Here is a 27990-nt window from a genome sequence, read left to right as displayed (position 1 = left end):
TGTTGGAGTAAAAGTGATGAGAATATATACAGTCAATAGCCAGAACAGTAGTCAAGCTTAGTGAGAGCATATCAGCAGAAGTAGAGAAAAGTTTTCAGCTCACTCTAAAGGCCAATGAAGTGCACCCGAACTCCAGCAAAGAAAAGGAGTCTGGAGAATAACCGGCAGTCGACAGGATAGAATACATTACCCTCTCATCTCTGAAAAGGACCTTGCTACTTTTAAATATGCAAACTGAAAGACTCCATCAGTTGTGAACTCTTGATAACTTCAGTAGTTTGTGAATACTTTTAGCTCACGTGCAACAAACTTGCAACTGACGAGGATGACCGTGAATATATTAGTCATGATCACAATAAATATGAAAAATGACTTGATCAGTGTTTGCTGTACATTATAAATGAAGACTGTGTTTTAGATGGAAAATGGCATTTTTTTGTTATGAAAATCCTAGTCTATATCCACGACCTTCCACTTCCGGGATTGCTCCGTTGCCGCCGGAAATTTCGGTAACCAAACAGAGGTCCATTGTTAAAACAAAGCACACACAGTGTGCACACACACACACACACACACACACACACACACACATATTCTCTAGCATGAGTCATCCCTGAAGATGAGTTCATACATCATATTGGCTTCACTTAAGTCCTATGCACGCAGATTAGAACACACATGCACACAAACATATGCTAAACTATTGTAAAGTGATACACTGCGCGTGTCCGGGATGTTGAATGATGGTGTAATTTGCCTGTAAAAGGTTACCCTTAATTTTAAATGCAAAGTGTGATGCTGTGTATACTGTACATGTTAAATGTGGCTCCATTACCAAAACTTTGCTCTTACCAACTGTCACAATGTCAATAATAATTATAATTCCTAGTCTCACAATAACTCAAAAGTGAGTGACACATTACCCTAACAATGTGGAATCTCATTTCTGAAAGCAATAATACCACAGTCCAGGCTGATAGACCTCAATCATTGAAATAAGGTCCTCTTCATCTGTAATGACCGCACACAGGCAATATATTTCACAACCATTATGACAATGCTATATTACTTACTTGTGTCTCATGCCATTGATACATCACAGAAACATCTGTGATATGTCTCCCCACCAAAAGTAACAATTGAATATGTAAAGTTTACAATATCGAACATATTTAAATGGTGCCTAGATGCATTATCACAGTTGGGAGTCTGTAATTTTAGTTTAGGAAAAGAAGGAAAATACATTGTGATGAAACACTCAGAAAAGGTAAGGAGTAATAAAACAGTAAGAGCCCCTTTCAGAATTAATAACTAAAAGCCAATAAAAGCACAAAATAATTACGTAACCAACATGTCACTTCATTAAAAAAGACAGCATCCAGACATAAAGCGCTATGGTAATGTCTTAAGTCAAGCAGCCAGCAGGATCTAAGGGAACATAACACACTGGAAGTTTTTAAAACACCCTAAAAATATTCTTCCAAAAGACTTTTTTTCCATGACTGCTCAATAACTTGCCTTTTTCTGGCTCTATAGAGTGCATAATTGTTTACCAACCCATAACACCAAAAGACCATAATCTATCTTTAGAAGGTAATTTGAAAACAATACATTGGCTAGATGCTAAAATATGGAGATGAAGAATACAAAGCATCAGTTTTTTTTCTCAGGAAAGATTAACAGCCTGGCCTGCTGGGTGTTTAGAACAGCGAATCAACCAGCTTTCATCAAACTTATAGGTGAAATGATTAAATCACAGTATCAGTCAAAGACAAAGCAAAACATAAACAGATTCAATTATAATTTAGCAAGAAAGAAGGTTAAATTGCCATTGCTTATTTCAAAAACCGAGCAGTACATTAACTAGAGCTAAATGAAAATATGCAGAAAACTGATAGATTGTAGAACAAATCAGCAGTGGTTAAATTGGTGTCTATGGGGCTTTCCTGAGGCAAGACATGATGCAACATAGTGCAAAGCATCTTGAGAAACTCAAATGGCCCCAACTGTACCACAGATGGCGTTAAAAATGAAAAATCTAAAAAGGGAGATAGCTAGTTGACATTTATCTGAGAATGTGGAGATTTAGCATGAAGCAGATTTCCTATTGAGCTTCCTGTCCTGTTTGAGACATATATACATGCAATCTGACCCCTTTGTGGACTTAAAATGGTTAACTCACAGCCACAAAAATTTACCATAATAGTAAAGAACTCTCCTATTATAGAGGTATAGCTTAATTTAGAAAAATGTGTAATGGTCATACAATGATTTGTAAATATGTGTAATCCTTTTTTGTTTTACTTTAGTCCCACATTTTTGTTAGCTTTATACTGATTTGATTATACGTTGCAATACAGAATATAACCTTGTCAAGTCAAATCTGGGAGGATACTGCGAACCTCTGTGTATCTTCCTGGTGAGGGCCCCTAAAAACATCTGGGAGAAAGAATAGCTGGGGACTTCATGTGCTTTGCAGGGGACACATTGCACACCTTCAGCAACCCCAGGCCGACAGAGAGGGTTAGCAGAAATGATGTGTAGTATATAGAGAATTGACCATGCCAAGGTTCAGACCAGGACCACCCTAATGTGACTTGTGCCTGCCAAAATGAAAGTAACATGACTACAGTCTATAAGCTTCTCAATGTCATGTATGTAATGAATAGGAAGGTAAAACAGCTCAGCCTTGCTGTGTGTTAATGCTATAGCTGGTTAAGTTGTAGAATCATTGATGATTAATTGATTGATAAATACCAGGTACTGCATAACGATTTTAAGTAAGGTGCTTAGTGCGGTCACTCATAATTCAATTTTATACATGGCGACGGAGTGTAGTTCTGCCTTTTTGATGTCAAATGCAGCATTTTGTTTTATTCTGTCACTTGTATACGTATATGTTTTTGAGTCTATTTGCTGTTTCTCTGAGAGTGATAAATTGGCAAATTTTACTGCCAGTCCTGCATCAACATTAAGTGTAGCCTATGCATGAGTAAAGTTTTTTTGCAGTCAAATATGTGCAAGTATATATTTTTTGCAAGGATTTAATTAAGTTCCAGGTATAAGTGGTGCTGCATCCTTTCTTTTCTTCATGGTATAAATAGGTAGCTCAAAAAGTCATATCAGCAACAGTTATGTGAATATGGACATGGGAAATCAGACGCGTGTTCAATTAGTTCCCTCTGGTGATGCATCTTGCGAGTTCAGAAAAAAAGAGAGGGCAAGATATACAGTATAAACCCAATATTCAGCAGTAGCAACATGCTTTTATCACCTCAATTATACCTAAGATCCATCCTGTCAAGACAAAAGCAAGTAAGCCTAACTTAGAACTTTAAAACATCCCTTCAGAAACCTATGAGTGGCATCACAGACAGTCTCTGCCATAATCATCTCCGTACACTTACTGAACACTGCATGAATTCATTGTCAAACTACTTACCATTCTAATTGAGTCTCATTCTTAAAACCATTTAATAATCCCAGTAGTTGAAAATCATTTCTCTAACATGAACATACCACATGTAGTGTTTTACTTAACCGCAACACACACACACACACACACACACACACACACACACACACACACACACAAACACACACACACACACACACACACACACACACACAGACAGATGGTGTCTACTAAATGGAATCTAAGCCATGTGTGTATCCTCGATGGGACACCACAGTGGAAAGAGGTATGTGTTAGGCATGATGATGTGCCCCAACGGGAGTAGGCCCACACACACACACAGGCAGAGAGAGTGTGAGGTATATTTAGAGTTAACCTTTTGTTACACACACGTACATCATCTACACACTTGCAGCCACAAAGCATGGACTGGGTGGAAATAAATGGAAAATATAACATTTTATATTCAAGATATGCAGATATTAATTTGTGCCTATAGTGTGGAAGTGTATTATTCATAAAATATCATGGTGTTGGACAAATAGACCAGCTGAAAGCAAATGCATCATATCAATCATAACATACAAACAACCTCATCTGCAAGCACCTCTGTGGGACCACAAACAGAAGAATGACTAAAGGGAGTGCAGTTGGAGGTGAGACTGGAGAAGAAATCTTGTGTCTTCTGAAATTTTACCAACAAATAAATAAAAGCAAATACATATTTTCCATTTGACAGCAATTGTGGAATGATCAATAATGATTTGAAAGTGTTTTATAGGTTTGTGGAACCTGAACACTGGGTTTTAACATATGCTTCTTTGCAACTTTTGATTTTAGACATTTTTTTTAAAACAAAATCTCGGCAATACATTTATTCTGGTGAGTCTGGTGTAGAGACATTATGACAACAGAACTTGGCACGCAGTCCAAATGGGACTGCCAATACTTTTTAAATGGAGAAATAACAGTTTGCTTGCCCTTCTGATCTGTTAAATTCATTATCAATTTCTAATTATTGTTTCTAGAATATTACTAATGTAGTTACTGTAGAGCCATTTATATTTGGTAACAATTCAGTACCGCCAATAATCCATTCCAATGAATCACCTAAAGGTCAAATACCTTGCTCGAGGACACGTCAGCAACAATGTCTTATATATTACCCCACTGACAGACATCGAAGTGAGCAGATCTAAAGCAACAGATTTAGGTTCGTCCTTTTTTTGTACCACATGTGCTCCACATCCAACTGCATCCTATACGTCTCCAAAGAGAATAAAAGGAGAATAGATTGTCTAGTGCATTTCTTTAAACTGTATGTAAAAATGTTTGGTTAAAGGACAAGTATAAAAACCCTCACAGCAATAAAGTAACGTATATACAGTGAGGCTATTTTTTCATAGTGTGGATCAGTATAACTGCATGGATCTGACTAAATTAGGTATGCTTCAATGATTCCAGTAATGTTAGAGCATGGACACCCCAGCAGGATTTTCCCACCAAAGTGCTGCTATGTAGAGCTGATTAGGCTTATTGTAACATAAAAACCCATGTTGCTCAAAAACCTGGATGCAAAACCATTCCGTTTGCCTTCTGATGACTGAACAAGGAACTCATTTTGAATTTTCAAAACATGTTTTCCTCAGGGGAGGAGTTTCTAGAGCTGTCGCACTGCAGAAGAAAAATAAGGCTTCAACAATGGCTACATGTCTGTGATGTATTCCCTTTTGAATAACTTCTGTACATTTGCTCTCCCAATGGGTGTGTGTGTGTGTGTGTGTGTGTGGGGGGGGGCAGCGGGTTCAAATCTGGTCCAAAGCATGGATCTGACTAAACCCTACATGCTTCAGTGATTCAGTAATGCGAGAGCACTGAGAGGTTCTCTGGTAGAAAAAAACAAAACACAAATGAATTTCATTTGCAAAAAGAAAAAAGCTTAAATTGCCACCAGCACTTGTCCTTCACTAGTTAAGGGTAAATGGAATTTTTTGTGGTATTAAATTAAGGAGAACTTCAGAGTCAACGTAGATAGGCAAAATGACAAATCTAGTGTATTGCACTTGCTGATGAGCTAAATCCAAATGAAACAGAATTCCATTACACAAAGGAATAAGTCCAAGGCTAAACACAAATCACTAAATGCAATTAGTGAGAACTCGCCCGGGAATCGGAATGTCTTTTCATCGTGCAAGCAAGGGTCATGCACATGTTTGGGTGAGGATGTTTGTTTTATACTTCAATAAATAATACATTTAACACAAATAAGTCTACGGATTTAATTGTGCAAGCTTACACAACACACACACACACACACACGACCTACAGTAACCAAGGTTGTTGAATTTGACGTTTTTCCACAAAACTCCCACTGGACACAGAGAACTGTATTAATCCAACCCACAAAGCTGCTACCCCTTCATTCTTTACTTTTTTTTTGGTCTCTCCTCTTTTGGCTGTCTCTTATCTCAGTAGCTTCCAATGGAAAACATTACAATTATTGTTGTCCTGCCCCCAACTCCCTCCATTCTCTCACCAAACCAATCCACCCACCTTGACTTTAACATCCCATCTGCCATTTCTTCTCTCCCCGCTCTACGTCCTCCATTTCCTTCCCTCTTTCCCATTCCTCCTGCTAACCTGAAACCAGACGGCATCATGGCCCGGCCTATCCTCCTTCCAATGCTCCCTGTCGCATGGTTGCCTTGATTTTAATTACCTTTTCAATTATGTCTACTTGGCTACAGCTCTCGCCCCGTAATCTCCATCATTTCCATCCATTACACTCTCGTATTCCCTTGGCACCAATCAATCTTTGGTTTCTTTTAAACACTTTAAAGCAGCGCAGTGCCTTTTCCCCTGAATAACAGTGACAACCTACTGACTGACCTCATAGCAAGCTGTTCGAGGGCTATGAGAGGAGAGAAGAGGAATGAGCAAGAGAGGCAACCAGAAGAAAAAAATGTGCCTTTCTTATCAAAGCTAAACACAATACAGGTTTTGGCACATGTACAACACACAAGTACATTGGAGAGTTCCTACCTGCTCTTTGACAGAGGCGAGGATGGAGGAGGTGGTCTCTGTCTCAGATCTGTCTCCATTGGAGGCTGGCATCACAGGGGCAACCATGGCCCCCTTCTCCTGCTCCGCAGGCTGCTCTGGCACCGGCATTGCTAATATGAACAAACACACACAAAGAAGAAACATGATTAACCTGCTTGCAGTTTTAAAAGTACAATGTTGCACTTTTTACTACTAAAAGTACAACTGCAAAACGTTTTATGTAGTTGTAAAACAAAAAAAGGCAAGTAAAAACAAACCAGTTTTAAAGCTTAGTTAGCTCAGAAATTGGGGCAGCTGGTTGCTACCGCCAGAGCAAAAGATGGCCCCTTAAAGCAGAGCACTTAGATACAGACCAATCAGACTATACCAAGTGCCTGCCATATCATGGGCGGGGCGATCGGGATTTTTAGTTACAGTATATTTTGTTTATTTCTTTAGACTATATTAGCTTGTTGGTGCTTTTGTTTTTGTTAATTATTGAATATTAATATTAAAAAACGTTCTGTTTTGTTTGATTTGTGGTTTAGTTAATGGTTTGTCTTTGTATTACCCCTGTTTAAAAAATGGTCTGATCAGCCATTATATATATTCCCCTTTGTCTTCAGTTTGTTGGGTCAGTTTTGTCTTTGTTAGGTCAGTTTAGTCTGTTCAGTTTTATTCAGTTCATGTACAGTTAGCATAGCCGGAGTTAAATTATCATACAAACTTAAGTTTGACTGAAAAGAGAGTGAATAGAAAATGACCTTTACAATCCTTTAAACATGTCATGTTTGTTGATACAATGGGTGCTTGAATGAATTCCAAAGCCTGGATTCTAAATAAATACAGCAATTAGTCTGAAACGCACACGCACACACACACACACACACACACACACACACCTGTGTCCCTGCCAGTATGTCACTTCACAAATAGGGGTCCTAGTAGACTGAATAACTAAAATGTGATGCCCCACTTATCATGATTTTAATTACTTTGTAGGATACAGGAAAGTGACGAGTGTCTCTGACTAGTTCATTTCAAAAAGACTATCGCAATTGTTCATTTAAACAAAAAAAAGCACATACGTTTGGGTCTTCAACCGCCATCAAACACCACCTCTCCAACTGTAACAAATTACCATCAGTCCTGCATGGATAGATCTGTCTTTTCCCTTTGCTGTAATTCATCATAAGGAGTGATAATATATGCCACATTTGACGCTTCTATCTATGAAATGGAAAATGTACTTCTGTAACATTATTGGAATTGTTTTAAATTATCAATAAAAGCCTCTGTGTCTCGTTCCTGTCTGAGCGAAGAGCACAAAGAGAGAGAGAGAGAGAGAGAGAGAGAGAGAGAGAGAGAGAGAGAGAGAGAGAGAGAGAGAGAGAGAGAGAGAGATAAAAAGTCAGAGAAATCAGGAAATTGGTCTGCAAGCTTTAGCGGAACAGACCATGGGGACGGGATTTTGTCAATACAGCAGCTCTGACTTCAGTAGAAGACTAAATAATGAACCGATTGAGAGGGGGATTTGATCATGGAGTCTCTTATTTTACAATTTGCCACTAGTCTCAGCCCTTCACTTTTAATATTTGATTTGGAGATCCAAATCTGTGCAAGCTTTGGTTAGACCCACGCAATATGTATGCACACACTGGTGCGTCTACATGTCTGCAGTGTAAGTCCAGTCATATATTTTATTAGTGTTTTACAGTTTTACGCGGGGTTTTTGAGAGCAAATATTTACAGTAATGTCATTTAGAGCTAATCACACAGACGTTAAGGGTAAGTGTGCCATAAGCGTCAGACAAGGCAGCTTACAAAGGCAGAGAGTGATCCTCCAGACAGCCTGCAAATCAAACATCCAGTCAGTTTATCAGCCAGTCAGCTAGCAAGCAGACAGAGAGCAGGCCAGACAGGGTGGTGTCTGTAAATAAAAGATGCTTGGCGAGATGGCCGGCAGATGGTTATTTTCACTCTCACTGACAAATACCACGACTGTGTCTGGCATCTCCCCTCCTGATGGGAGATGAGTCACCAGAGTTTGGCTCCTGAGCAACCAGGACCCCAGCAAAGTCCTTATCACACCAGCTGGCTGACTGCCACATTTCTCTTGAATGAGCCAAATGTGCAAGTCAGTGGGAAGAGGAAAAACTCACCTCACCTTCTTTGTGGAGTCCTGCAGTTGTTTTCCACAGTATACACCTCTGGCAATAAAGTGGAGCCCTGACCTGCCACAACAAATTCAGTTACATCTGTAGCACTGTTTATTTTGAAATAGGCATGACAGACCTTTCTCATGGCAGAGCAATTACAGGTCTGACTGATAACATTAATGATGGCTGCATTCCATTTAGCTGTGCCAGTAGGCCATACCAGTGTTCCAGCCTGCATAATACCAGAGCCCCTGCACTGGCACACCTAAATTAAATGCAGCCGTTATTAGTTACACCTGTTTTGATCAGTCACAATGTCTGTACCTGTATCTGTTGTGTGTTTTGTCTGTTTAACACTGAATAAATGTAGAAGACAAACTCATTCAGACAACCCCCTATTGTCCCAAGTCTTTCTGAAATGTTACACACAATATTCAGTAAACTGACAAATACAAGCCACAGATGCAATTACATTCAGTGAGCGAAGCAAGGTTTGAGTGATTTTGATAAGTGAATTCATGTAGCCAAAGACTGAAACACCCAAATCACTAAGAGAATAAAAAAATCTGAATCCAAACGCAGCAGCAATGCGATTTTTGAGACTCTGCATTCAACAATACACATCATTGTGAACCATTTATTGTCCGAGAAAGCCAGTGATCGTGTATAGAGAAGGCACAAACGCTTTGTGATTAGTGTCCAGACAGGTGCTGTGTTCAGAAAATTGAAAAAAAGTCGGCTTACTGGCTCTGGCTGCTTCAGAGATAATCCCAGTACAAACACATTTGCCATCAAATGTCACAATACTCCACCACACCAATGTTCTTCCTGGGCAATTGTCAGCAGGCACAGTTGAGCTGCTATTGAATAGATGTGTTACGTCCTGCAGGGTACAATGCAACAGGAATCTCATCCTACAGTGGGCTTTTGTAGCTCTGGGGACACACTTAATTGCAGCACATTCTGGTGCGGCTTCCCGTTGAACTGAGGACGAATGATGGCCTGACATTTCCTTTGGCTCATGTCTCCTGTTTTTGACAGCATGGTAGAGGATCCAGCATGCAGCAGTTAATAGAGAGCAAAGTGTAAACAACAAAAGAAAAAATCCCAACAGGAAAAGAAATTGCACATCACAGTTTAAATGTTCACTACTACTAATTTAATTTAGTTTAGTTTGCAAAGTAGACAACCAAACAAGCAGTGCTCCACACAGAAAAAAACACATGCACCTGCATACAAACACATAGGTTTACTCACACCTTGAGTCATAGGAGCATGGGCACCTCTGACCCATGCTCACACCATGACCTGACAGGCCTCCACACCTGCCCTATTCTGGCTGAACACACCTTACATGAACATTGCGCTTGCTCTCTCTCTCACACACACACACACACACACAAAAGTTTTTTTCCCTTTACTCCATGACCCGTCAGCTGTCTAACTGCACACTGCCCTGCTCTCCCCTCCAGCCTGTATCTTCTCTTGTTGTCCTCTTTTCTTCCTTTTTTCTCTTCTAACTTTTTTTTTTTTTTTTTTTAATCTAACTGTCTGGCCAGCAGTTTGCAGTGAGCTGTGTCCCGTGGTTGCAATACGCAATTAACAGGTTAATCATTAATATTATTAATGTATTGGTTTAATTTTCTCATTTTTAGAGAATGTACCTCTCAATTTTCTTGTCATGCCACTAGCATGGTGGTCTTCAGAAAATCCATTGAGGTTGGGAGTTTAGGGCTACATACAGTATCTGTGCATCACAATAATAATAAATGCACTATATGTGACTGTAAGAATTTCTATATACTTTGTCTCTTTTAGTCAGATCTCCTGTTCCATCCCCTGGCCACGTCCCTAGTATTGCGTGATCAGGAAGCTATTGTCCTTAGCATGTTTGAGTGAGTGGCTCCTCTAAGGAACACAATCAAAAGCATGCTTCTCCACTTAACATGAAATGACACTGTTTAAATATTTACAAGGCTTTAAAATGCAGTCTCGGTTGGAAAGAATTGTATGACGGCTGCAAAAAAATAAGAAAGTTCCTCAGGAATGTGAAATAGTGTAGGTGGAGTTTGAATCCTCCTGCAGATCTACTGTATGATAACACAAAATTGGCGTTTATCACAGAAGACATTTTGACATGTCAGAGTAGGAAAAGCAAAGGTGTTATTCAGTTACAATGATGGCTTAATTATATTTAGTTGTTTCAGTGTCAGTGCCGTGGTAGTATGCATGTCATGGCTTACCTGGACACCTGAATAGAACGGAGCCCAAGTCAAAAGGTCTTACCTTCTCCAGACCAAGGGAATAACTTGACTATATCCGAATATTTCATTTCCCCATGTTATCAATACATCTTTTCTTATTGTCAGATTTGCTATTTAAAATAATTTGAAAACTGGACTGGTAACTTTTTGTATTCAGGTGTGAGTTATTCATGTCTGTGAAAGAAGCAGGAAGAATAGTAATAGCAGAAAGAGAGGTTTTATGTCCACGGATAAGCCATAGTGAGTCATTTTACATATGATGTAACATGCTTTGTGGCTGCATTAAACTGTTGAGGCAAGAGGACCTGCCACCTTTCTGTCATTTACAATGTATTGCTCCTGAGAGACTGTCACCAAAATCTGATGTTTACCACTGATGTTACGGATAGCAGACTTTTTTTTTTATACACCTTTCAAACTCAACTACTGCGCTGGATATATGAGGCATGGCATTTCAGTCAGTCAATGTGTAGCAATGTCTTAAATCAAGCATTACTGCAACCCAGAAAAGGGTACACTGGGTACATTGCAAAAATATTTTAAGCAGATTTAGCTGTGGCACTGGCCCAGATGGAATTAAGAAAAAAATTATATATATATATATATATATATATATATATATATATATATATATATATATATATATATATATATATATATATATATATATATATATGTATATATATACCTTTTAATTAAGGCTGGCCATTTGTGAAAAAAAACACAGATAAAAGAGATGTTTATAGTGTACATATTACTATTATTACTCTTATTCTTATTTTTTTCTATTGCTATTATATTTCTTTAGATATTTTTCTATTCTATTTCTATTTAATGTGTATTTTCTTATCTGTTGTGTTGCATTTGAGCTGCTGTAATGAGGGAATGTCCCCAGTGTGGGATCAATAAGGTCTATCTTATCTTAAAATATAGGGAAAGAATAGAGGATATTATCAGTATTTTTTGGCTGCCAGATACAGAAATATTTTCATTAATTATACTGTATATATTTCATAAAAATAGTTATTTTGTGGGTTAACATAGAAAAATAAAGAAAAGTATAATATTATTCTGTACCTTGCCATACACAAGTAGTAATACTGTTAGCTGGTTCTGAGGACTTCCTGTCTTGCACTGTTTACTGTATCACTGCTGTCTTTTGTGTGTCTTGGCCACATGTGTAGGTACTAGCTTTGGTCGCCACATCTTAAACACTATACATTTGTGTATGTTCATAACAGCCGATTGAATTTCAGAAGTCAAAACTTCTGTTTCTGGCATCAATAAGTGTAAAACAAATTCCACTTCTAAACATTTGGAACCAGGTCCAATTCATTCTTGAGCCCAACCCTTGGTGTAGGGATTTTATTTTCTGTAAACCAGCTCTATAAAACACACACAAATTGAATTGTTGTTGTGCACTGAAGTCGGTATTCAGTTAGTATTTCCTTTGACATGCTTAAATTGGCCCCAGAGGAGGTAATACACAGTATTACATTTCATTGGCAAATATTTCTAAAATGGCTCAGTGTGACATGGCTATTCATGCATATTAGACCATATTTTCAATGACGCAAAGCCACTCTCTGAAAATGATGGTTTCTAATGGGGTGTCTCTTGACCCCGCAAGCATTCAAGGAAAGACACACATTTGTGCACATGCACACAGGCACACAGCTGTTAATGACGTATTCCACTGGGTCTCAGTGCTGTCTATCTATTGCCGTTAACTAGTATGCTTCATTAATTGTAACTCATGCCAATCTTTTCATTTAATTAGAATTTCAAATAACACAATTTGACGGCTATCAAATTTGTGCAGTATAGTTCCATATGAAATGGTGAGTAGCCATTTATATAATGTTCTCCTGTTTTTGAAACACAAAAAGAGAGTCATGTAAATTAGACTTGATAAAAACGTCTGACTTTCTGAGGTTTGAATTTATTCTAACTCATTAGCTGTGTGCACTTCACCAGCATCCTCAAGAGCTCAAATAGTAATTATCCCAAACATACGGCTAATAATGCTAATGTCATCAGAATGAGGCAAAGCTTGGAAAATGAAGGAATAATAATTATAATTTCCACACCCAATTTCCCCAGCCAATCACTCCTGATCTCCAAAGACTGCTTTGCCTTTCAAAGATTATTCCTAAAGTCTGCCACATATGAATTTCTTGGATGATTGATAGCTCCAATTTACCTCCATGTAACGTCTAATATTAAACTCTGAATAATGCATAATTCAGTTAGCACTGTGGAGAGATGGAGAGGGTGCATGGTAGAGGCATGTGGACGAACGCACACACAAACAACTCACAATGTATGCCAGTGTGGATAAGCACGTCAACATTTTTTAACACGCAGACACACGCACAACTAAATATAGATACAGTTTTCTCTTGTGCAGAATTTTAATGAACTGAAGTCGCATAACCCCAACACAGATATAACAAGTTGGATATAACATCTTTGAACACTCTCTCCATATTTGACAGCCATTTCGGTGAGTTTGGATCTCATAAACCTTGTACAGAAATTACAAAGAAAATGCTATATTTCACTGATTGTTTAAATGTTTTTACACGTCCATTGATCACATCTGAAAGGGGCCACTCCTGGAACTGTAGTGGTCCAAATCTTCATTTGGTAAAAGTTAAAATATGTTACAACACAGGATTTTCTTTTTTTTGTCCTAATTCATTCATTCATGCAGAATTCCCAGCATGCAGTTGAGACTTCAAACTCTCCAGAGATCCTTTTTTATAGTTTGAAAAAAACTTATATGATGGAAACTTGTTGTGTGTCTTTAATATAAATGACACCAGCAAATCACATATCGGAGTGTCAATCACAAATGAAAGAAAAAGTATATATTGCCATGGCTCCATCTTACCATTTTAGGAGATCTGAAACAGTGGTAGCAAAAGTCCTACTATGTTATGGTTTTCTTTATAACTGACCAAATACATCAGAAACTACACCGTATATCCATATTTGTGTGGGTACAATACCAGTAGTACACACACATTCACAACAAATGTAAATCATTTATGTATAGGCTCAGGGGGGATGTTTGATCATGAACAACAAAACAAAACATGCAAGAATTAAATCCCCATTTCAATACCATGGATATAGTGCCACTTGACCAGCCATGCCAAAACACTTATTTATGCACTTCAATATCCAATGGAAAATAATCTCGAAATGAAATAGCATAACGTGGTGTCAACATAAAACACAGCGCTTTCAAGCCAGAGAGAGCGGAGATTAAAAAACAAAATAATTTACTTTCAACCAAGAAACGCTTGTTCATTCCTTGGGAGTGTTTTAATCCAAACCGCAATCTTTATCTTAAACTTAACTGTCATCGAAAGCTGAGAATCTAATCCAAACGAATTCACACTCGACACAGCGCTTCCTTGTGTCGTTAGCAACCTGCTATGACGTAGTTGCGTCCCCTAGCAATGCTAGTGTATATGCATCATTTGCTAACAGCTAACTAGAGCTGCAAAGATTAATCGATTAGTTATCAACTGCTAAAATAATCACCAACTATTTTGATGCTCAATTAATTGGTTTGAGAAATTATGAAATGATTCCAGCTTCTTAAATGTGAATATTTTCTGGTTTCTTCACTCCTCTGTGACAGTTGACTGAATATCTTTGACTTGTGGACAAACCAAAACATCTGAGGACGCCATATTGGGCTTTGGGAAACACTGATTGACATTTTTCAGCTTTTTTTGACATTTTATAGACCAAACAACTAATCGAAAATAATCGACAGATTAAACTACAATGAAAATCACCGTTATTTGCAGTCCTACAGCTAGTTATTTGGGACCAGGCTATCCCGGAACAAACAAATCTACGGTCGGTCTCTCTTCAGGGCTTAAAGTAAAAAAAAATCCTGAGCCTGAAACTTTTTTTGGAACAGGAGTGGGGGGGGGGTCCACAGTGTAATGTTTCAATATGCACTCATTAAATTTAATTTGACTGGCAAAACCGTTAAAGTCCATCTTACATTACACAATAATAATAATAATTTTTAAGAAGTAAAAGTTTTGGATACATTTTTCCTTCTTCCAACCATATGTTAAATTAAGAGTCAATGGAGATTTACATATTGCAATAATATCATAATCCTACAATGAATCACTGTGAAAACAAAACACGGTCGGTCAGTGAAGGCGCAGTCGCAGCGGTAGCCGTCGTTGCCGGTAACGTACTCGTATGACAGAGTGCATGGACCGAAGCTTTGTGACTAGCATCTAATGACTAGCAAGCACTTTCTTACCGCTGCTGCCGTACAGTATCTTCCTTGAACATATGCTGCAGAAGCAAGCACCCGGCTCCCTCAATCTGAGGCACTAAGTGCTAAACAGCTTCCTGTCTCCACCCGTTTCCTCTTGTCCTCTATTAATGCCCAGTGCCATTTGTTTTTAACTCCTTTCTCAACTAAAGCTGTATCTACATGCTCCAAGTTTGATAAACTTTGCCTCCATTTTTTTTAGCCGCGTTTAGCTCCCTTGCTTTTTGGCAAAGACCCGCCCTACTTTGCATCTGATTGACTAGAACTCGTTTTATTGGTAGGTGGAAGTTCGATGATTGGTTAAACCCAGCACATCAAAAACAAATCCCATGTGGACTTTTTAATTTATTTATTTTTCTAAAATGGTCATACGCCAGAAATCTGTACTTAGGCCAGTACTTTAAGCCCTGCGTTAGTTAGAGCTGCGTTCCTCTCATATGATTGGTAGGTGAAATCAATTGACTCGAAAATATTAAACCGCATGCAAGTTTGTTTTTTTTACCTCACAGCCGCACGCCGGAGATCCGGCACGGTGCCGGAATACTTTAAGCCCTGTCTCTTTCTTCATCTGTTCTTGGATGTACTGCAGCGAGCAACAGAAAGCAAGCTGTACCCAGCATGCTCTTTGGCGATAAAAAAGTTAATAGGGGTCCCCTCTTAATACAGCAGCAATACAACCACCAAGAGTGAAGTCAATTGAATGGCTGGTTGTCAAGAAAATCGAAGGACAGACAGACAGACCGAAAGAGAGTCCTTCCAATTTAGTTAGCTGTAGTCCCGGACTCCCAGAGCTTATAAATGCACTACAAGGAATAAAAGTGTGAATGTCCATTGCACATCTTGAAAATGCATACTAGTGGTTTGTTAAACTTACATTCCCTCAGAGAAATGTGCAAACCCAAATAACCCCAGAAGAGGCAATACCAGAGCCCAGAGTGAGAGTGGAGGTGGGTGTGGTCCGTGGCTCTAGCTGCTCCAGTCATTCAGGAGGCTGGTCACAAACAACTGGGCTCTGATGCCTCGGGCCTGTTTTGCACGCTTTCAAAAGCCCAAGTGCGAGCAGTCAACAGAGACAGCAACATTGATTATTTCAATTAATTACTCCAGCTATTGTGAGTGTAGAATTTGTATGATATACTCTAATGTATTACTCTAAGTACTCCAATTATTTGTCAGTCCTCAATAGCAAAAAATAATATTCAGTGGGAAAAGAAAATATACTTTCATTTTTTGTTGTTGTTGTTGTAGTTGTAGCCCAGAGCGCTGTGAAGCACCCCACCCCACCCGCACACACACACACACACACACACACACACACACACACACACACACACACACACACACACCTCAGTCTGGCAGTTGGGAAGTAGCAAGATGGTTGACCTAGATTGGGTGCTGGGTTTGAAGACATGCAGGAGAAACCATCTGCATACAAAGTCAGAAATATATGCTTCCACAGTCAAACAAACCAGAAAAGAGAGGTACAAATGATTCCAACTTTTTTTTCTGGTACAGAATATTGTAAACTTTCCTCCCTACAGTCTGCTTTTCTTTATTTTGAGATTAGGAAGGCAGGGATAAGAAGTGTGGGAAAAGGAGACAGACAGACAGAAGAGCCCATCGTGGTGTCATTTGATCCCAGACCCACTGTATTGTCTCTACAGGTACAGGAGCGTGTCTGAATCGTAATTCGGAAAATGTTTCTTCATAGACAAGCAGACAACACAAACAATTTTGAAAAAAATGATCTGTTTGCAAACTTATTTGATGTTCTGAAATTAAAAGTTGGATCTTAAATGTACTGTTACTGCCAATTTACTGTGAGGCATGTCAATCTCCATAAACGCAAACACTCCTTGGGTCAATCACAGTGTCAGGATGCATTATGTCTCTCAAATATCATCACATTTGGACCAATGGGATCTGAGATATATTTGACTTACAGATTTTGACTTTGAATTATTGCACCCTTATTAGTCTGCTGGCAGAAACCTTGACTTGTAAAATTATTTGAATACAAACCTTGAGATCTTTTTTATTAAACAAAACAACACCAGTGAGGGGAGAAAATGGGGATACGACTTTTGGGGATTACAGATGCAACATTGTGTAGGGCTGCTTGATAATGGAAAAAAAACATAATCACAATTATTTTGGTCAGTATTGAAATCAACCGTAAAAACACCTTGAACTGTGAAATTTTCCTTAATACTTTTGCCGTTTGAACTTTTTTTTTATTCAGAACACAAGACAAAATAGGAGTTACTTGCAAAACGTAATGTGCAAAATAATTATATCTGTTTTTGTGATCATTAGGAGTCAAAATCGTAATCATGATTAAAATTTCCGATAAATTGCACAGCCCTAACATTGTGTGCCTAGAGACTGGAAACAATGACTGCCCGTGAGCATGTTTCATCACCTTGACTGACAGACTACTAGATACTGTGTCTCATTAACACATCTAAAATAATACTGTCAGCTCTCTAAGCTAGAGCTGCCAGCAGGAAGATATCGCGCCAACAATTCCACTCTCACCTCTGAAATCCAAGACGGAAGACAGTCAGGAAGTTACAGTAACACACCCTTCACAGCACCAAAGATGGAGACTATACGATGTGGAGAGAAAATAGTAGAGTTAGGTAGAAGAAGAGAGGCCAAGTGATCAGGAGGATAAGAAATAAAAAAATTAAAATGTTGTGTTGAAGATTAGACAAGAGGACAGATGATGAAAGGGTAAAAACAAGACTAAGGTAGAAGATGGGAAGAAATCAGACATTTCCTTTCCTGAGTCTCAACTCTTTCTTTTGTCTCACACCTTCATGTGAATCCCTTCACACCTGTCAAAACAATGTGCACCTGATAATCTCCTTATAATTGGCATGCTGCAGACAAAACACACACACACACACACACACACACACACACACTCGCGCACGCACACACGCACACACTTCTTTCCTTTGCAGCCGGACACTAACCAAACAGATTTCCTCAACAAAGTGGGAAATATTGCATTTTGGAAGAGGGGCAAGTGCTGAAACAAAGTTGTGTTTGTGACAAGGTTTATGGGAAATGTGCTTTCCCTTTTGTCAAGCACCTCTTGTGTGAGTGAGGCTATAAAATATATAATATACTATAAAATATAAATATTTGTCAGATTTGGTGTTTAAAAATACTACACCGTACTACCTTGAAGCTCATATAGTTTTCTTACCCATTCCTATTCGTCACACTAAACTGACTGAGCAATCTGTGTGACATGGTTCAGTGATGGTGTCCAGTGCTCCTGGATTAGCTCAGAGTCATGCCATCATCCAGGATCATTTGTCTCAACATCAGTCAGTCAGCCAGCCAGCAGGCATTAGTCCACTCTGTCTCTCTCTTTTTATGTCTAACTTTTTCATCTATTTCTTGACTTACTTTTCTAAAAACCTAAACACATTTGTTTATGAATTATACTCCCCAACACATACATTATGTACATAACAGATTCCCACTGTTTTATATATTATACATGCATTGTGACAGTTAAGGATGAACAATAGTTAAAAAGACATAGTGCATGAGCAAGAACCCATTTCATATGGTAAGAATAGCCTTTGCATTCCCTGAAGCACGCAAATGCATGCATATAATGATGTGCACTATTCCCAAATCCATTTAAAGCAATGAAAATATAGTCTGTCTTGTAAGAAAGACAGGGAGGTAATGCTAACAACTAGCAGAGGCCTGAGGGAAGGCTACTCATGGCTCCCACTGTTTCTTTACAATCACTGAAAGCCTTTCCTTTAAGTCTCAGAAACATTGTCCTTGACTTGCAATCCTGTAAAGGAACACAAAGCAATATGGATTTTGCAGAGTTTGCAAACCTTTAAACATTTGCCATTGCACATATTCTGCCAAATTTGCAAGAAAATAGAATAATAGGTGGTCTTCATCTAGCCCCTGGGGTGTGGCAGCATATCACAGTTTTCTCCAATTATATATTTTTGCATGCCTCTTTAAATCAAAATTCTTTCAAAGTAAATGTTTTCCCTGTCCCACACGCCTATCCCACATATTGCCCTTGCCTATGAGTCCTGTTAAGGATGTTAGCAAGCCATAGAGAACACAGCCAGCATTGATCCTGTAGCACTTGCTTTACAACTGTAATTAAACAGTGGCAATACTGACACTGAGTAGCTTCTTAAGAACTTACTTCCTTCTTTTTGTGCCCAGTGCGACAATCTGCACTTTTATGATTCTCTTTCTGGTATAATATCTTGTAGATAATGACTTTTAATGTAATCTGATAGTGACTCTGTCTTTCTGTTAAACTTTTTATTTGTATGCCTCAGGTCCAGGATGATCCAGCTGGCCCTGATGAAGAAATTAAGCATCATTACCCCCTTGCCCAAAAGCACAGCCAAATGTGGCCTGCTCAGCCGAGGCCACCTAGAGCAGTTCAAAAACCTTCATTAATGTAATTGAAAGGAGAGTCTGGCTTCACTGCTGTGGGCAACTACTTCCAAAACGAACCTTGGTAATTTTGATATTTGGAAAATTGATTGACATTAATAATTTGTGGGCCTTGGCTGGCTCTTTGAGACCATGTAGTGGAAATCAGGTTGGTGATAGCCAATGCCGGACATAAAAGCTCCAAATATAACTGCAGACCCCGGCTATTTGCTATGAAGGGACATCCTGGAGCTGTCCATGGTGCTGAAACACACTACCACTCCATTGTTTCTCTCCCTGGGCTCATGAAACAGAGTTCCGTTACAGTTAAAAGGATATAGTGCATAAAGCACAAGACCCAGCTGAAAGTTATTCATGATCTTAAATTCTATGTTAAGTCTATTGACTAAAGACATAACTAAGTGAAGGGAATCTGCCCTCATGTCTCCCCTCCTCATACAACCAAATTTAAATATTTAGGATGTGAGTGTCTGTAAAAAAAAAAAAAAAAAAGATGAAATATACATATAAATATACTTCCGCATGTACATTTAAATACACTATATGAGCACGTTGTCAATCTAAAGTGCTTGGAATTCAAGAGAAATGCATTGCCAACATGCGTCACTCTTATAAAGTCATCGCTCACCCATGTCTGCACAATTATCATCTGAGCCACTGACTTTTATGGAGCACTAACCTGTTAATGCTGGAGATGACATGCATCCCCAGCACCTCTGACAGGTGGAGGGATAGCGTGACTGGACTGAAAGAAGTGCTTCTAAAAGCACCACCACCGTGTCCCATCTTAAACGCTCATTGGAGCCACAGAGAGGAGGAGGGAGAAAGGGTGTGACAGAGAACAAGACATTACACAGACAGAGAGCAATGAGGGTATAGTGGTTTCAGTAGATAACCTTGACCAAGATAGTTATCACGAGCTGTCTTGTTCGTGAAGATATGATTGGCATTCAAAAGGGATAGGGGCCAACATTTACCTGGGTGTTATCTCTAAGACAGCAGGCCTGAGTCGGTCTGTGATCTAATGAAAGAGTGCATTCCTCTGTGACAGGACCAAAAGAGAAAATGCGATATAGGACCACAGAAAAATGGGTGGCTATTTCATATCTGACTGTTTTCTTTAAAAAATGTGTTTTACATACTGTAGTAGTACACATGAGAATATTAAGATTCAAAGAGAAATCGTTACATACAAACACAGGCTTCAATAAACCATGTCCTCTGCACTAATTCCTGCATCCTTCAGAGATGTTTCCAGTTGTTTTTCTTCTTGTTTGCAACTGACTCCCAAATCTACAGTGTTATTAGGGCTGGGTACCGAACTTTAATACTTTTAGGCACCGAGCAAATTGCCTCCATAGTATTGAGTATCTGAAAATGCCTTGTCATTCAATTCCAAATATCAAAACCTAAGGATTAAATCTCATCAGTGTCAGTGAGCCAATAAACATGCAGCATAGGGCTGCTTAATTATGGAAAAAATCATAATCACGATTATTTTGGTCAATATTGAAATCACGATTATTTACTCATTGGCTTTTGGAAAGATGTTGCATTTATGAACTTAAAAAACCGTGGAACACTGAAACAAATCAACATTGAAAACACCTAGAACTGTTAAATTTCCCTTAATACTTTTCCCATTTTACTTTTTTTTTTCCATTCTGAACACAAGACAAAATAAGAGTTTATCTGCAAAACATAATGTGCAAAATAATCGTTTTTGGGATCATTAGGAGCCGAAATCGTAATCGCGATTAAAATTTTTATGAATTGCACAGCCCTAATGCAGCATGCTTGTACCAAGATCAAATAATGTTGATTGGCTGTCTAATGTTACATGTTGTAGAGGCATGCAGGAAAAACACTACGTTACGCCCAGAGACCGGGCTCACGTGTGTGTGTTGTATTTTGAGAGGCTTGACTACAGTGTGCTGCATAGGTGTAAAGGAGCTGAAAAATAAAAATAAAGATTTTTTTTACCGTGATGTACAATGTAGGAATTTCTTTTCATAAAAATTGTTGGTTTTTTAAATGTGTATTGGTAAAAGTATCGTTCAGGAACCAGTATCAAAGTCAAGGTAAAGGTATCGAAAATTTTTGAACGATACCCAGTCCTTAGTGTGATGGCACCCCCTCACTACATAAGTAGGGCATCTACTTGGAGAGTGGGAGATCAAAACTGACAGTTCAGTACTCTAAACAAGCTGGATAGATAAAGAGAAAAAGAAAGAGACAGAAGAAGCAAGGAAGGAAACAACAGAGATGGCAAAAGAAGAAATAAAATGAAAGGAAGGAACAAGAAGGACGGAAAGAGAGTATGTGTGTGTGTGTGTGTGTGTGTGTGTGTGTGTGTGTGTGTGTGTGAGAGAGAGAGCGAGAGAGAGAGAGAGAGAAGAAGTGCTGCAGTCTGATAATCATGTGAGCCTCTGTGAGTTTCAAACACAATCTGCTTGCACATTCACCGTGTGCACACAGTATATTTAAATTGGTTACACAGCTAGCTGTTTTATGAACCAAAATAGATACATATAGTATAAATACGCTGCCTCACAAATTTAAATCCAGCGACCAGCTGGAGAAAATCTAGGTGGGAAAGTAAATTCATAATGTTGCCATAATGTTGATAATGTTATATAAAGTTTTATTATTTCAATCCATAGCAGAGCCTTCTGTTGGCTGTGGAAATCTACTGTATAACGCCACAGTGTAGAGGCTGTGCTGTGGCATGACAGGAGTATACCCAGGAGAGTTGGATAAGCGAGGCCGGGAGCTGTTGGGAACATGGCTTTATCAACACACATCCACACATCCTATCTCTTACAGTCTTGACATTTACCGCATCATTTATATGAGGTGACAGCCAAACACACACACACACACACACACACACACACACACACACACACACAAACACACACATGCTGCCATCATTATTGTTGCAAAAGCTATTCTTTAGCATTTACATATAAGATGTATGAAACCACCACCTGCAAGTAAAGATCAGAGACTAAATCACTTAAGCAAATGCTTGTATTACACTAATAATTTTAAAAACTGTCAAAAAGGATAAGCCCTCCACATAACAGGACCATTTCAACTGAAAACAAAAGTGAAGAAGAAAGCTTAAATGCATGCATGGGTATTGGGAAATGTTTTTGTTTTTGATTCACAATTGCAGTGACTGCCAGTTTTCAATCAGTTTATCAAATGTATTTCACTCCTAGCCGTATCAGTATTAGTTCCTTAAATTTAGACATCATCAATTCAAATATACTGTATGCATCTAAGACATACTACAAATAGAAAGTGTTAGACATGTCGTGATGGGGATTTAAATAGATACAAATCATAACGGTACAATGAGATGTGTGATGCATGTGAATAGTTGACACCCATTTGTGCAGACACATGCGGAGATGAAGGCACATATGGAAGGCTTGGATGTTATTGCCATGCTTTTCCAGCTGTGTAGAGCTGAAAGTCTTCCTACTGGTAGTGTTTGATCCCACTGAGATGCTGTACATCTGTCAGAGGAAGGGAGATCCCACTGGGACTGTGCAGCTTCAGTCATGTCAGAATGACGTCATCCTCTCACTCTAATCTCCCTCTCTTTTTCCCTCCATTCATCTCTCAATTTGCTGGTCTTCTTTGTTCTTTTTTTTCCTCCTCTCTTTCTTTATTTCTTTCATGTGCTGTTGTCGTGTCTTCTCTTTGAAGACAATCATCTTCTATATGGAGAACCGTTGGGCTGCAAACGGCATATCTGGATGTCTTTTGCTGTTTTGTAATGTAAATCAATGGCCATCAAAGTTCTCATTTGTTTCGTATCTCTATAGCATCTTTTTGTTTGCTGCTGCACCCGCCATGCTGCATCTGTCATTACCAGTAATATGATAACAGGATTCCATTTGTCTGACATGTGAATGTGTGTGTACATGAGTATGCAGTCAGTGTGTGCAAAATAACTGTTGCTGCGCTGGCATTTCTGTTCTAATGTTGCTGTCCTATTCTCCTCCTTATCAGCCACTGAACACATTCCACCAGACAAATGCTTGAGCGGTATGTGTGTGTGTGTGTGTGTGTGTGTGTGTGTGTGTGTGTGTGTGTGTGTGTACGTGGGCGTGTGTTTGTTAGCCATAATTGTGACTGTTTGTTTGGTGATGCCTGAATAAGTGCATAACATCATGTGCAAGTATGTGTGTGTCTGTCAGTGAAATACATTGAGATAGGGCTACCAAGAGAGAAAGAGAGAGAGAGAAAGATAAAGGCATCCATTGCTCGCTCTCTCTGGGTCCAAAGCCCTTGGGTGTCCCAGAAGAGTTCCACTGTGTTAATCTCTGTGTAATAACTGAATCACAGAGAAAACAATAGAGCTCTCTGTCCCTTTTCACAAGCCAAAAGGCCTTGGGGCATCTGGTTGGTCCGTGTAACTGTGTGCGTAGAGAATGTGTGTACGTGTGTGTGTGCAGATACACGCATATGCCTGAAAATTGAAAGCCAGACATAGAGCGCTCTGCCTGATCTGAATGAAGCGAGCGAGGTTCGGAGATGTCTCTGCCTGAATCCTGACTCACGCTTTCTAAACAAGTTTCCACGAAAACAAAAGAAACATAAACACAAGACGGGATGGAAAATTCAAATCATTATAAACCTAATGCATTGTGTCGGAATAAAAAAATTATCCGAGCGTATTGTTCGCAATGTGACTTTCGGAGATGCTGTGTCAAGTCAATTCCCTGCTAATCCATTGTGACTCATTAAAAAGCATTCAGGATATTCTTTATCTTTCTTTCCCTCCGTTCCTCTGAGGTGTGATCAGGCTCTTAGTGTCTGCTATTGCTGCAGGAGACATATGGGACCTCAGTGAGTTGTTAACCTCCTGGCTTGAGACTTTGCCCTCCATCAGTGTATGTGTGGGTAATAGATAGACCGAGAGAGACAGAAAGATGCATTACTTGATTCGGAAAGAGAAAAAGGTAATGCATCATTATCTATTCGATCACCCAACACACCTCGCCTAGAAGCTATTATACAGCTTGAACTCCTGCTTAAATAAGAAAACCAAGCTATCAAGGTTATTTGAGGCTTGGTTAAGTCTAATACACTGAGGCCCTTCAAGTGCTGTTGTGAGAAGCATCAGGAGTTTAACACAAAGACCGACAAAACACGTCGCCCCCATGTGATAACCTCGATATACTGCAGATGACAAGCCCGGTGAGTCTAGTCGCATTTGGTAAACAACGGTTGCCAAGGAAAGATACAACAAATCAGGCTTGGAAGGAAACAGGAATGAATGTGTTACCAAAAATGTAAAAGTTAAATGAGCTGAGAGGTAGAACTACTGTATGAGAGAATAATAATTATTATAGTCAACTTAATTACAAGTAATGATTAAAAATGCAAGACAAATACAATGACATATTTAGTTGTTGCTATGGCTGCATTTTTTATCCATATGTTGTTGCCTTGCTGGATGTGTCACATTGTCATCATACAGTTATGAAGTGGCAATAAAACTAAAATTAACAAAGAAAAAACTAATTGGAAAATGTGTGAAGACGAATAAATCAAAGTCTGCAGCACATTGTCCAGCAATACGTTTGCAATTATACAAAAAGACTATCAATAGTAGATCACCCTAAGATCTCTCCAAATAGTTTTTTGACCACCAACAGTAATTCAGTCACCTGAACTACTAACTAGTCAGGCTGTGAGAGTGAGAACTGGCTGGCTACCATCAGAAAGATGTTTGGTTGATGGGAGATGTCCAAAGGAGATCCAGATTGCTAAATTTCCATACCATTTTCTAGTCAGTGTTTGCATGCACAAACACACTGTATCACAACCACAAGCACATGGTTATGCACCGACTAAATTACTACTAGACACTACAGAAAAACATCTCACGGTCGTAAAGGCAGCAGGAATAATCAATAGCAAAAAATGAACAACATGATGCATTTTTGCAGTGATAAATATCTAAGTATTTACCTTGGTCCGGAATCGATTGTGATTGGCTGGAGGTTGTTCATTATGGCTATTTAACATCAAGTGAATTTAGAATGAATGCACTTGCTAGATTTACATCAAGAAAAAAAATGTGTTTTTTTTCCGTCTGCCTTGTTGTCCTGTCCACAGCTTGGCAACAGAGAAATACCACACAAATAGCATCACACTACAATTAAATCTGCACCACAACACTGGTGCCCTGCCATTTAATGCTATTAATGCTAGGGATTTGAGCAATAACAGGTCACTCTATAATGAAATCATGCTCGTGGCATCCCCTCACCAGTAGGTATGATGTTCTGCTACTATAGAAATTAGAATTTCAAATTCATATTTCCCCTTCCCCTTCCTGGTCGTGGAACAATGGACCAGATCTTCACTCTCGCAAGGATCCTTAAAGGGAGCCTGGGAGTATGCCCAACCGGTCTACATGTGTTTCATGGATTTGGAGAAGGCGTATGACCGGGTCCCCCGGGAGATACTGTGGGAGGTGCTGCGGTAGTATGGGGTAAGGGGGTCTCTTCTCAGGGCCATCCAATCACTGTACGACCAAAGTGAGAGCTGTGTCCGGGTTCTCGGCAGTAAGTCAGATTCGTTTCAGGTGAGGGTTGGCCTGCGCCAGGGCTGCGCTTTGTCACCGATCCTGTTTGTAATATTTATGGACAGGATATCAAGGCGTAGTCGGGGTGGAGAGGGGTTGCAGTTCGGTGAGCTGGGGATCTCATCGCTGCTTTTTGCGGATGATGTGGTCTTGATGTCATCATCGGCCTGTGACCTTCATCACTCACTGGATCGGTTCGCAGCCGAGTGTGAAGCGGCTGGGATGAGGATCAGCACCTCTAAATCTGAGGCCATGGTTCTCAGCAGGAAACCGATGCCTTCTCCAGGTAGGGAATGAGTCCTCACCCCAAGTGAAGGAGTTCAAATACCTTGGGGTCTTGTTCGCGAGTGAGGGGACAATGGAGCGGGAGATTGGTCGGAGAATCGGCGCGGCGGGTGCAGTATTACATTCAATTTATCGCACCGTTGTGACAAAAAGAGAGCTGAGCCAGAAGGCAAAGCTCTCGATCTACCGGTCAGTTTTCGTTCCTACCCTCACCTATGGTCATGAAGGCTGGGTCATGACCGAAAGAACGAGATCCAGGGTACAAGCGGCCGAAATGGGTTTCCTCAGGAGGGTGGCTGGCGTCTCCCTTAGAGATAGGGTGAGAAGCACAGTCATCCATGAGGAGCTCGGAGTAGAGCCGCTGCTCTTTTGCGTCGAAAGGAGCCAGTTGAGATGGTTCGGGCATCTGGTAAGATGCCCCCTGGGCGACTCCCTAGGGAGGTGTTCCAGTCACGTCCAGCTGGGAGGAGGCCTTGGGGAAGACCCAGGACTAGGTGGAGGGATTATATCTCCAACCTGGCCTGGGAATGTGGCTCGGGAAAGGGAAGTTTGGGGTCCCCTGCTGGAGCTGCTCCCCCCGCGACCCGACACCGGATAAGCAGACGAAGATGGATGGATGGATATTTCCCCTTCAACCTGTCATAATGATCCTGCTTTAATGATAGATCAGTTCCCTCCTCTCTATGAGATGATGAGATCTTGCCTGTCTGGGCATTTCTATACATGACTTTGTCACATGAATTAATACATCCAAAAAAATAAATATGAATGAATATGAAACATAGATAGCAGCCAAGCCACAGGAATTAGATTGGGTGCACATAGATTCAAAGAAATTTGAAATGATCTTAAAAAAATAAATTCACAAGTCTAATCCCCTCCCTCTACTGGCCTATTATCACTTCATCCCTGCAGTGAGCTGGGGATCTCTATGCTGTCATAGCAACCACACGACCAATCTAATAACTACAGTACCATGGCTTCTCTACAACTGGACCTCAATGGCACCCTGGACTCTTGCTGGTAACCTGCTGACCCTCGATTTACCCCGCAGTGTTGTTTGTGACCAAGACAGAAAACAAGACAGTGGGTTCTCAACTGATTATGAAGATACATTTACTGTACATTTGTGTGTGTGTGTGTGTGTGTGTGTGTGTGTGTGTGTGTGTGTGTGTGTGTGTGTGTGTGTGTGTGTGTGTGTGCGTGGGTGCGTGCGTGCATCATATGTACACATACAGCCAGAAACATGGAGCCATCTCCATTGAGCCCCCACCAGTCGGCTGACAAAGAGTGTCCACAGCTGGGCATGAGGCTGAGGGCAGTGAGCCACCGCTGCGGAGGCTGGTGGAGACCTCTGTACTCTCTCTGGCCTCCTGCTGTCTTACAGAATGTACCATAATGGGAGAAATTCAATTTGCTGCGCAGCATGACTG

General features: G+C 39.8%; 1 protein-coding gene across 6 annotated transcripts in view; it reads right to left on the bottom strand.

Annotated features, from left to right (window-relative positions):
* The window catches only part of ctnnd2a (catenin (cadherin-associated protein), delta 2a), a 270891-nt gene that overhangs the window by 225067 nt on the left and 17834 nt on the right, over positions 1 to 27990 (bottom strand). For all 6 annotated transcript variants that reach the window (XM_036006801.1, XM_036006802.1, XM_036006809.1 and 3 more), the window contains one exon: positions 6458 to 6588. In XM_036006801.1, the coding sequence (XP_035862694.1) occupies positions 6458 to 6586 (129 nt within the window). In that variant the 5' untranslated portion in view covers positions 6587 to 6588. The remainder of the gene's footprint in view (positions 1 to 6457; positions 6589 to 27990) is intronic.

This window comes from Sander lucioperca, chromosome 1 (assembly GCF_008315115.2).
Source record: "Sander lucioperca isolate FBNREF2018 chromosome 1, SLUC_FBN_1.2, whole genome shotgun sequence".
NCBI classification, from domain to species: Eukaryota; Metazoa; Chordata; class Actinopteri; order Perciformes; family Percidae; genus Sander; species Sander lucioperca.
This window is presented reverse-complemented; position numbering and strand designations above follow the sequence as displayed.